This window comes from Callorhinchus milii, unplaced genomic scaffold (assembly GCF_018977255.1).
Source record: "Callorhinchus milii isolate IMCB2004 unplaced genomic scaffold, IMCB_Cmil_1.0 Scaffold11, whole genome shotgun sequence".
Classification (NCBI taxonomy): domain Eukaryota; kingdom Metazoa; phylum Chordata; class Chondrichthyes; order Chimaeriformes; family Callorhinchidae; genus Callorhinchus; species Callorhinchus milii.
This window is the reverse complement of record NW_024704752.1, coordinates 14,054,097-14,066,949: the sequence shown is the minus strand read 5'-3', so window position 1 is coordinate 14,066,949 and position 12,853 is coordinate 14,054,097. Positions and strand designations below refer to the sequence as shown.

Below are 12,853 nucleotides of genomic sequence, written 5' to 3'. Positions count from 1 at the left end.
GTGAGGATATTTGTCTTGTCATTCAAAAATCCATTTAGCATCTGCAGCAGATTTTGTTCTCTCTGGAGCTTCAAGAAGCTGGCACAGCATGAATTGAATTTTTTCCATCCTGCATCCTGTGTGGCTTTTGCTGGTTTAAAAGCTTTATCAAATAATACATGGATACTGCTGACTGTGGTCAAGAGAAGTTCTAAAATATCTGCTGTAGCTTACACAAAAGTGTTCTAAGATCTCCTAGTGAAGCTTGTAGCTCCGGCTAATGCAATCATTGAAGGGGAAGACGAGAGATCAGATTTTAAATACAAAAAGGATGCTCACAATTCAGATTAACTCGAAGATCCCTTCTGGTTTCTTCTCATGGTGTGGAATATTTTTACTTTGAGGACTCTTCTTAGGTGACCTTGGCAAGTGAACTGACTGGGAATTGTGACTGATAACTGCAGCTTGAGGGAATTGAATTGACACATTGAAGTAGGATTGTTGACATGTTAGCATTGCGCAGTGGGTACAGCTCTCTCTCTCTGGGGGGTGGGGGAAAAGAACTTACTTTTTGTTTTAAAAGAACATTTATTTTGTGCTGCAAGACACAGTAACATCCCCCAAAGGCAATTCCTGACGATGGAATCAATAATCAAGTTGTGAAGAAATTTTCCATAACCAAGCTGGAAATAGAGCATGGGAGGGCGGAGGAGGAGAGTAAAGTTAATCTCCTCAACTCCAATTAAACCTGGCAAATTATTCAACCGATTGATGCGATAGATATCACTGATCATGTCTTCTGTAAAAGTGTTGTAATTTGAGAATATTTTAAAAGTTAACACCTCGGAAAAGCGATCAGAATTGGTTTATACTGCAATGGGATTCCCTGCGAGAAAGAGAAGCGGTAGCGCTCCCATGATTTCTGTATTAGTTATTTGTGGGAAAAAGAAAGAAACCATCCAAACCCTAACACAGCTACCAGCAGACTCTGAAAACAGGATGGTAAAACTATGGAGGAGTTGTCTGTCTATCCTTTCTATTTCCTGGACATGTATGTTATTTCCGCAGTATTGGGAAGAGGATTAAATCCATTACGAAGATTGGAATTGATCTCAAACCTCTTGGTCACTTAGGGCTCCCACTGAAGATGCCCTTGGATTCAGTTATTGATTGATATTTTGATCTGCACCTCTCGGTGCTGAATTGCATTCCCATTAAATGGCACCAAGCCCACTCGCACCCTCCCCCCCTCCTCCCCCACCATTGTCTATGTAGGTGAAAATATTCAGACAGAGTAAACAATTGTATCTTATTATTTTCTTCCTGGCAACTTCTTACCAAGTTGACACCTCCCCCGTATTATAGTCACAGCAACTCGTCTGCTATACCCCGAGTAAAAATAATCCTTGCATTTATTCTAATGGCTTATCACATCGTCCAAAAATCTCAAAATCTGTCACAGGATTTGCTACTACTATTATTAATATTGTTATTGATTGTACAAATTGAGATTTACTGAGTCGCTCACGGTACCTCGATATTTAAAAGTTAATTCCCAGTCTTTATTTCCCGATCTCTAGTTTTCATGGCAGATATTGTTATTATGGTGCATTTTAAGGGTGCTGAGAATCATGCAGCCCCTCACCCAAATGGTTGCTCTTCTTGTACAAGTCTGAACAAAACGTGTCAGTGGGTTATTTAACTACAAGACATGATCCAGCAATGTTTAATCGCATTTGCGTTTAAAATACCAACACTTTCCATCAAGGTCTCTGTTGGAGCGGAAACCTTGGCTGAATATATTCCCCATTTCCAACCTAAGGACATTGAGTTTGGCTCTCTGCAGAGATTGGCACAGACTGAGGTCTGAATATTCAGTGGCACACCCCAAGGTCCATTACCCAGGGAGCTTGAAATGTATTTTATGCTCATCAGTAAATTTAAAGAATTGGAAAATTTCATTATCAGCTTACACCACTAGGTTTGCTAAATCATAAGCAGAAAATAAATCTTGATTTTTTTTAAAATTAGGATCTGAAATCCAGCACTAATTTTCTCTCCACACTGTTTAAAAATTGCGCTGTTTAAGCTTTACACTGTTGTGCTGTTGAAACAAAACTTTTTTTTAAAAAGAATCTCAGCCATGCACTATATTTAATACCGAAGCTGTCCTATTGAGTTTACAGCCAGCACTTTCTATCTTGTCACAGAAACTATGTCGGCAGTATGCCTTTCAACTGGAGAAATAGGAAGTATAAATCAAATACTCTTGGCTGTTTTGACAGGAAGCAATGAATCTGTACTTCACCTGGGAAAAAAAAAGCCCACGTACTTTGTGAACAAGCAGATTGCACAGAATAGATGTCGCATGCATTGTTCAGTGGAAGTACTCAGAAACTGTGCTGTGTGCCAAGCATTGAAAATGGATTTGGCATTTCGCTGAGTGTCAGCTGTATGGCAGGATGTGATTGAACGCAGATAATTTGACAGCGGTTGCATATCACAGGAGCACTTTTCCAGCAGGTGAAGAGATTGTTGAAAATTATGGTTTTGATAGTGGGAGTCTACTGATTATCCAGTAAAGATAAAATCCATCTAACTAAGATGACTTGTCTTAGTTGGTAGACTATCAAATGTAGCCCACAAGTTTTTGTTTAATTATTGTTTACAATTCCATCTCCTCGAGATTAAAATTGAATTAGAAAAGGAATGTGCTGAAGGAACATCCTTGGTAGGCATTGTACAGTATTGGGTACTTTTGAAAGCAACATTGCCTTGTGTGGATATTGTATTTACAAATTGTACGTATTTATTGCTATTTCTTACAATAGTTATCTTGCTCTTTCTACCTTGCAACTTGAATACCGACAATTTAAATCGTTCAAAAATAAACAGGATTAGGTTATACATATTCGTAACCTGAACAACCCCTGATATTAATGAGTTCATGTTCAATTCCTTTCGCGAAAATTTCTCCAAAATGTACAGCTAAGAAAGGCTTTCGAGAACCAAGAGTTGGGCACTGATCAAGAATATTCAATATTCAACGTTTTTCAATGGATGAGGAGCAGGTTATTGCTCTCACAACTACTGTGTCTTACGAGTCTTGACATTTTACAAACCTCGGAGCCTGCTTTTTTAAAAAAAAGTTTTCAAATTTCTGTGTGTTTGCTCATGAGTTTATAGCAAGATCTAGAATAGATTTTGAGTAAATATTTTGTAGTGAGCCAATCCTGATACACTGCAATTTTAAAGCAAATTCTCAAGTCAGTAAAATCATATTAATGCCTTACATAACAAATGCCCTTATATCAGGATATATAAAGCTAAGAAATGGACTCGCACTAACATCTGCGAACAAAATATTTCAGGTCGGAATAGAGCATTATTACTCCAATCCTACGTGGAGTCCTGTAGCTCAGTGGTTAGAGCACTCGCTTTGCAAGTGAGAGACCTGAGTTCAATTCCAGGCAGAGGGCGAAACCTTGGGCAAGTTTCCTTACTCCACACAGAGCCTAATAATAATCCCTCCAAAACCAAACACAATAATAAATTGGTCATTTTCAATCCACGACTGTTTGTGGGACATTGCTGTGCGCAATTGGCTGCCGCGTTCGCCCACAAATATACAGTCAATTCACTTTACAGTGTGTTCTGTGAAGCGCTTTGGGACGTCCTCCCGACGTGAAAAGCGCTATATCAAATGCAAGGATTATTATTATTATTCTTCAATGATAGCAAGACAATACGTCTTCCAACTACTACTGTTTAAAATATTAATTTCACTGTTCAATTCTATATTAAAGTAGGTAACTCGTTTCATTTCACAGTGTAAGAATCAATATTATGTATTTTCCCTCTGTTTTAATTAAAAACATTACATTTTTTTAAAATTCCACTGGTTCTGCCTCCAGTCCTTTTCCATGATGGAGATAATCAGATCACTTTCAAACGCACAGAAATCCAGGTAGCTCATATAGTCTGAAGTTTTCCCCCATTCAGTAATCAGTTTCTAGACTGCTGATATATGTGTAGCTCATTTATCCTCTGGTACTGATTTACTTAATATATGCAAGTTGACAGTGGGTGTCCTTTTGCCAATTTATTTGTTAATAAATGCTGCCTAGTGTGAAGGTCAAATTATGTTAATATTGTTAGCGCTCCTTTAAATCAAGTGTTTCATATGCTGTAATCAAAATGCTTTTCAAAGGTCATACATTGATTAAAGTACTTAAAATACACCAGGGATTGAATCACCAAAAAAAATGAAGTCTTATAACTGTGGCTCACAAGAGATTAATACTTAGGCAAACAAATTATTAAATATCTGTGGCTATGTTCCAGTGTAAAGAATTAATCCCACTTCAGATGTGAATTAGATACGGGATGTTTAGATTTGGAAAATGCCGCCTTTGCTTAATCCATCAGATTGCACCCTAATAATGGTCCTAATTCCTCACTGCTCATGCACAATTAGGCTTTTAGTAAGTTTACCGAGGTGTGGCACTAATGAAGAATTTAAAGGTATCAGTAGGCTGTATTGTCCTTTCTTCCCACCCAAGTAGGCTCAAATTGATTAGAGAAAGGGCTGGGGGGGTAGGGTTTGGGGAACATGGCGAAGGGAGGGGGAACAGGGGGCAGGGAAGGGGGAACAGGAGGGAGGGGAGGAGGAAGGTTGCATAAACGGTATTTCTTCATGAAAATCCTCAATTTCTTTTTTTGAAAAAAAGGCTGAGACCAAATGTACGTGACCTAACCTGGGCTCGAGCAGGAGAGAGAGAGGCACTGTGCTAAATGAAGAATTGACGGTTAGGTGAATACCAAGCCTAGTTCTTGATTCTTAGCTCTAATCCATTTTTCCCCCCTTTGTTTCAAGCATGTCGACCTGGTTTCTACAAGGCCTCTTCTATGGACCCGTACTGCATGAAGTGCCCACCTCACAGTTACTCGCATCAGGAGAGCTCGTCTCAGTGTTCGTGTGAAAGAGGCTTCTACAGAGCTGAGACAGACCCCAGGGCAATGCCATGTACAAGTAAGTCACCAGATTCTCGAGAATTGTGTTGGAATATAAAGATATTAAAGAATTCACGGTAAGCTGCACATGCTTCTAAGGCGTATGAAAGGCTAACAATGGCATTTGGCTGAGGTACCATAGAGTGATGAGCACCTATGAAAGTGTATTATTACGAGTTGATAAGGGATTTTTCCCATGATAAGCACATGACACAAAGGTCAGTAATTTTATTGACCATTAAAAACATCTTCTGGTCATTTTGGTGATAAATTTTAATTTGGACTCGGGTGGATCATTTCACTTGTGGAAGAGGCTAAGCAACCGTGAATGTGAAGAATACCTTAAAGCACTGTCCAGTCAAGCTCACAGACACAGTGCAACTAGGGATCTATTCAGAAATGCTGCACTATTGACTTGGTAATATTGCTTTCTTTGTCGACCAAATGAAACCCAATCCCATGTATCCTGAAAATCAATATTGTGGCACATTTTACATATTGTTGATCATTTGTCGACTAGCTTTGTATCAACATTTAGTGTTGGGTTATTGCCCAGTTTTGAAATTTCTTGCTCTCTGGTGCATACCTATTGACAAAAACACTGTAGGCGGAATGGATCAGTTCCAAAGGCTAGTTTCAGCAATTAAATCAAATTTCTTTTTAATCAAATAAATATAAGTTTATAAACATGGATCTGTTGCCATATATGTAGCTGCTGATTTAAAAACAAAAAATCTCCACAGAAGGGAACCATTCGTGTCTGTGCCACTCTGTGTTTTGTTTGCTACTTTGATGACCAGTGATCAAACCGTCCTCAGGCACTGCATCAACCAACTCACTGCATTAACTGTTTACAAATATAGTAAGCTTTCTGTGGCATGCCAATAATGGGATTGACCATTGTAAGTGCACGATGAAAGACTTAGCAAATGGTACACAATACCTTCCCCATTTGGTTTTGCAACCTCTCACATTCCCATGTCTCTCTGCCTGTACAAACTCCCCTAGTTCAACCACTGTGGGTGGATTATTGAATTTCTTTTGTAAGGGCTTGAGAAAGACATCTTCCTTCAGCTGAGCTGATGAAAGTTGTCACTTTGTGAACGCAGCGTGGCTGAATCCATCCGTACAGACAGGTTGTATTTCCATTAAGTAGCTCAATACAAATGTAGGACAGACTACAACTTTTTTTTAAAAAAAAAGCTCAGCTAATACTGACAGCGGTGAACTGAAAATAACCAGTTAAAAGCTGAATGCGATGCAATGCAAAATGTTCAGTCTAAACGTATTTTTTCAACAAAATGGTGATGAATGTAATTATTTAATGTAATCCTGATTCTACATTATGAAATGTCTAGTTAGTCTGAAGAATGTTTTGGGAGTCATAGGATCCAAGGGAAAGGCAACATTTAGATAATACAACAAAATTATAATGATTCTCACATCAGCTTGTGTGTACACTCCACATTTTATCTCAATTGAATTATAGAGCTGTGTTCTGAAGCTTTTGTTGCATGTTGTTATTAATCATGTTTATATATATATTATAATCCCTGCATTTGATATAGCGCCTTATCATGTCTTCGATATGTTGATATATTATATATATTGTATTGCACGGTGGTGTACATTGTGGACCAGATAAATGTTGCAGCAATTCTAGGAAGAGAGGTTCTATTCAAGCTTCTGTCTGTGGTTATTTCCTGAGGGCTGCTAAACCCTTTGCTGGCTTATGTTTCCTTAAGTTTCCTTACTCCACACGCCTAATAATAATCCCTCCAAAACCAAAAACAATAATAAAATTGGTCATTTTCAATCTACGATTGTTTGTGGGACATTGCTGTGCGCAACTGGCTGCCGCGTTCGCCCACAAATATACAGTCAATTCACTTTACAGTGTGTTCTGTGAAGCGCTTTGGGACGTCCTCCCGACGTGAAAAGCGCTATATCAAATGCAAGGATTATTATTATTATTATGTGGAGTAGGGGTGAGCACATCTGTTTGTTTAGTTCGCTATTGCTGAATTAAACATCCAACACAATGGGGAAGAGGGATGAATAATCTAACCTCGTCATCTCATACTCCTTCAGATACATTGTGCTGAACGTGGAGCAATGATGCTCTGGTAATTGGCTGTTGCTTATGGCCAAAGGAGTCATGCAATGGTGAATAGCATGAGCTGAAAATCTTTCATTGAAGAATGGCCAAACGAAACAGAACTCTTTGAATTATTTCTTATCACTTTCTTCATTTCAAGTTGGCTAAGTGATGTGAATGATTCATTTTTTTTNATCAGTTATGTAACAGATGACAAATAGATTTATCGCAGAGTAAGAATCTTTTTCAAAATAATCTTGGCACCTTCGGAGATAGGAGGCTAATGATCAGAAACTAATAATGCTCCAATCTTTGAAAAATAACCATTATGGAATCTTATAAAGCCCATTCTATGTCCGAAGGATTTGAGGTTCAGACAGGGGAAAAATCATATTTCAAGCCATGTTCAATATTCCATGAGGTTTAGTGTCACACATGTGGAAGCAAACTCACTGACATAAATTTGACAGCTTTGTCATTATCTGACACACAAGCAATCAAGGGTCCTTTTTGAACACTTCCCTTAACTTCAAAAACATTGTTTCAAATAAAGTGGCACATGTTACATGTAACTCTATCCAGTGTCATCCCTCTAGGTTCCATCTATCTCAATTGCAGATCAATGATCTGCTTTTATAAGTGATAGGTAGTGATTGAGCTGGACACATGATGTTCCAGTTATGTTATAGCTGGTAACAAACATCACCAACAGTTAAAATCATTTTGTTTTTGAGTTCAGATTCTAAAACAAATTATTCCTGATGTTTTAAAATGCTTTAGTACCATCTTTGGAAAGTTGAATCAACCTGAGGTAATAGTTTTCCACAAAGCACGTTCGAGAAAATGTGCTTTTAAAATCTAAATGCACTGCCACACAATGTTGTTTCGGTTAATTCATGGTAATTAAGTAGCACTGCATCTGCATCACACTATTCATTCGTGGGATTGGCTGTTTAGGACGCCTTTCAGTGAGATTCTGTCAGAATGCTTTGCTTTTTTGGGGAACACACATCCATCAGTGCTATTAAGAATGCTGAAACTGCTGAATTGTGCCACAGGACTAATTCAGTCTATTGATGGCTGAATTAGTCAGGGAAACTGGATCTATGTAGCTGTAAGGAACAGATTAATCAAGATGAGTAACATAATCTGCACTCAGTGAGCCGGAGGAAACCACAGTTCCCAAAGAATTCAGAGTTTTTAACATTTTTTTGTATTTTGATTAAAAGAAACATAGGAATAGAGAAAAGAATGGAGAATAAAGGAAGGTGGGTGCCGTTTCCCCCAAATACTCCAGTCTTCTGGAGCAGCTTTAGAAACTAGATTTAAAAAGAACTAAAATGTAATTTTTTAGCAAGGCAATCCACTTGTAGGCTTTCCTGATCTTTGTCTTTTTATCCCTTTCAACAAATAGTTCCCTTTCTTTCAAGGATTAGACGAGTTTCTCTCCTTTCAACAAATAGACAAGTTTCTCATCGAAAACAAACATTTTCTTTGGGTTCAAAACGTTCAGAGACATTCGTTACAAATCAAGGAAATGCAAAAGAGAAACGATTCCTTTCAAAATCCCTAACTCATCATGTTTTTTTCAACAACTACACAGCTTCATCATTCTTTCGCCGAGCACATGTCTTCCTATCCAAGTGAAGAAAGTTTAGTTTTGAAATGTTGTGCAAGGTAATGGCTTGCTCAAATATATCGTGAAGTTCTTTCACAATGCAATTCTCGTCGTCAATTTTGGCTTTACATTGTAATCTGAAAATACAGCGGTGAAAGTCCAGACCGTAGATCACTTACATATACATAGCTGACACCAAAGGAAGGAACCTTAGCCTTTGACATCTGGATTACAGTAGTCAATATATTGAATCCATTATGGCAGAGTGACAAATCCTGGACTTTACAACTAAGGTTTAAAAGGTTCTCTCATAGAGAGTATTTGCAGTTTTTTAAGTATGCAGCCTTGTACATTAGTGAACCCCATCAGTTCTGTGAGGGAAAGGAACAGGGCAGAGGATTGAGGAGGAGACATCCATGGCAGAACAGCAGAAGGAACCCATTCCACTCACACACACACACACTACACTCAGAGAGGTGAGAGAAGAGTTCATACCCATGATTCTTTGATCCATTGATGCCAGGAAACCTTTTAGCTCCTATTTCCCTGCTCGGAGTAAGCAGGCAGGCAGGACCGGTAATGTGAAAAATGCAAATATAACAATTCAGAGCTTACTCACAGTCTGAATTTGCCAGATATGTATAATTACATAAAGAAGAAATCGCTGGTGCAATAAAACAAATTAAACCGGCTACTGGACATGACTGGCATGCCATATTAATGTTTCCCCAAAAGTCAGGTGGGACTTGATCTTAGATTTCAAAAATATGCTTTTTTTTAGTCTCTATATAGGTTTCTCTGAACACCCGATATTTCAGTTATTCAAAATAAGATGCTCAGAGCAAAGCAGCATATCTATGGTTGGAACAGTGCGTAGCACACCTGAAATACCAGTGTCTATAGATGACATGCGTAGATGCATACAGACATGAGCCTTTAACTGACCAGCTCACTGCTTAATCAGCAGCAGCTGAAGCCAGAGAACAGGGCTAGAGTGAATTTCAGTTGTTCCTCTCAGTCTCCGGCTCCCTTTATTTAGCTATACTTGAAGGTAAAGAAAGGCGCCATTAAGCAGAACCACTGGACTAATCGTGGGATGTTTAAAAATAAAAGAGCTCAGATGTCAGCGTCACTCCGCAGGGTATGGGTACTGGCTCCATCCAGTATGCATCCATCCACACCTGCACAGCACATCTGTGTCAAGAGAAGCATAAGCAGCAACAAAACTAGCAGGCTGAGCTTACCTGCTAATGGTATTGGAATGAATTGAACTGTCCTGAATTAATCACACACATTCAACCACACTGATGACTAATCTGCTAACTCAGGGAGACAAAACAAAATACCATCCGTCTTGTTAATGGTCAGTCTTTATAATTTCTAGAAACCAAGTCATATATCAGTGTATTCATGTCACATTGAATCTGGCTCTAACCATCTCAGTCACCATCCCGGAGTGGTGAGGGAAAGGTTTGAACTCTATGGCACTGAACAGTCCTTTTTCGATACAGATAGAGAATGTAGAGAAAAGCAGATACTTTTATAAAACGATGACAACCAAGATGTCCGAGAAGGGGTTGAAGTCGTGACTTTCGGTCTTAGATTTTAATGTTGAGGATCGCGTTCTGGTTGCTGAATAATAATAACAATAATAATCCTTATCACGTCTTCGAGACATCTCAAAGTGCTTCACTGTAAAGTGAATTGAATGGTTCAAGGATGAATGAATACCTGTCGACTTTTTCCACTTCATACCGACTTCCTCAACCTACTAGAATTGCCAAGGCATGAGGGAAAGCCCAGGAGAATGGGGGCATCTGCCAGAGAATTCAGAGAGACAGCAGGGGCCCCAGCAGTACCTGCAGCTTGAAGAGAAAACAAGCTCGTAGCCTCTGAGAGACCCATTCAGTTCAAATTTATCTTCTCCAAGATAAATCTTTTGCTGTCGCTCTGCCTGTTCTTTCACTGAAAAAGTTACACATGTCGCACAGCAGAGGTTACAACAGTTATCTGGAAGAGGATCCACAAGCCCCGATGACAGCAGCCAAATCCAGGCACAAACTAGTTGGCTCAACATGTTCACTGGAGCCGGCCCCTCGAACTCATCCCTGTTCATTTAGTTATCTTACAATCTTTTTTAAATAGACTTGATTCTGTTGGGCTTTCTTGGCGTTTCAGTTAACAAACTCATTCTTTGTTAACGTGATATTCTTTCGCCCACAAAATATACAGTCAATTCACTTTACAGTATATTCTGTGAAGCGCTTTGAGACGTCCTCCCGACGTGAAAAGCGCTATATCAAATGCAAGGATTATTATTATTATTATTATTATTTCGAAGACATGATAAGGCACTATATCAAATGCAAGGGTTATTATTATAGTGATCATAATCCTCACATTAGAGGTTTCTAAACTAAAACCAGTGTTGCTTTAAGTCACAAGCAAAACCCGAATGTAGAGCTCATTATCAAAATGATCACAAAATGCACCAAAGGCCAGAACACCCATCTCATCGAGTTTTATTTTATATAATCTGATCCGTGCATCATCCTCCCCATTCCTGTTGTTTTTCTGATTTGTTATTTTAAAGCTTAAAGGGCATAATTTATTGTATTCAGAGGAAGACGCTCTCTAGAATATGGTGATGTAACAGCAAGAGATGTTAGCGGAAAATGGCACGTTACCTTTTGCAAAGCAATGCATGAGAAATGCTTGACTCTTTTACATATTTTATCAATCTACAATGACATTATAACTTTCTGTACTGTTCCTGGCTCTTCTTTAATGCAGGATTAATTGAAACACAGCAGTTTAGAAGCTCAGAATAGACCTGTTGAAAATTGAATTAGTAAGATTTTTGTGACTATTTTTCAACTATTATCTTCCCTTTTCACTTGTACAACCACAAGTGGGATCTCTTAAGATTACTTATTTTATTGATTATCTTGAGGCTGTCTTTCTGTCACTAAAGTTACAATACTATGGGAAGCACACGTGAGCATCTGATATAGCACTCAAAGGAAACCCAAGCTCTCTGGAGAAGAAATTGCTTACTGTTTTATATGTAGTGGTGACATAATTTAGAGGGTTTTAGACCAATTAGTGGTCATCAACTAGCAAAGTGCATGGAAAAGAGTGTAACAAGTATCCTGGGTCACAGTAAATGCCTTCAGAAAATTATTTTGCAACATGCAGTAGTGGCACCCATTGATTTTGTTTCAAAGAGAGCTTTAAAGAAGAATTGAATGGCAGGAATTTTTGAATTGAAAGATGATACATCGTAAAAATGCGTCTTCTAAGGTGTGTTTATTAGGGAAGTGATCCTGGTAAAGAGGAAACACAAAGGCTATGAATGGATTGTGTATCAGTTCTGCTGACGTTGCCGTTTCAAAAACAATGAAGGAAAAGGGTGCGGCGCTATGAATAATGAAATCTGTATTATTTATAGTGCTGGCTCTGTATCTAAGAACACCAGATTCCTCTTGATTATATAGTGAACTAAAATGTTATTTCCACATTCTCTCCATCTTCCAGTGAGGATTAAAATGTTTACAAGCGGAACCTGTGATAACTGGGAATGTGCTGCATGAAAAGCACGCCTTGCATTCTTGATACCAAAATAATAGATTTCATTATTTATACGTTTTAGTCATTTTTACTGGTGGTGCACCGAGATGTGCAACATCCATTTTATACTTTTCCAAAACCTGACTGCCTGCAACCACAAAGAGATGCGTTTCAACTTTAAAAATAAATAAATACACATTACCAGTCATTCTAGGTTTATTTCGGGTAAAGATGATTTCTCAGGCTCGACATAGCAGCAGTCCTAGTAAGTTATCTCCTATTTGATGTAAAATTTATACTATTCAACTTCATTTTGCAATATTGGCATTATTGATTAGGTTAAGGATTGCAAAAACATCGTCTGGGTGCATATGCGCGATTCTGTGTGTGTATATGTGATTCTGAGGGTCCATTTCCTCTCTTACTTTCTTGGGTTTCAATCCTAAATATTCATCTACAAAAGAGTGATTCAAAGATGCTGACAGATATTCACGTACCACGCAGAGTTTGGGGTAAAGTTTTGTTTAAAAAAAGAGTTCACCCCTGAAGCTGCTAAAAGACAGGTTTAGGAATTT

At 38.4% G+C, this 12,853-nt stretch overlaps 1 protein-coding gene across 3 annotated transcripts in view; it reads left to right on the top strand.

Annotated features, from left to right (window-relative positions):
• Positions 1-12,853, top strand: part of epha4b (eph receptor A4b) — a 106,584-nt gene that overhangs the window by 50,897 nt on the left and 42,834 nt on the right. For all 3 annotated transcript variants that reach the window (XM_042339079.1, XM_042339077.1, XM_042339078.1), the window contains exon 4: positions 4,856-5,011. In XM_042339079.1, coding sequence (XP_042195013.1) covers positions 4,856-5,011 — 156 coding nt within the window. The remainder of the gene's footprint in view (positions 1-4,855; positions 5,012-12,853) is intronic.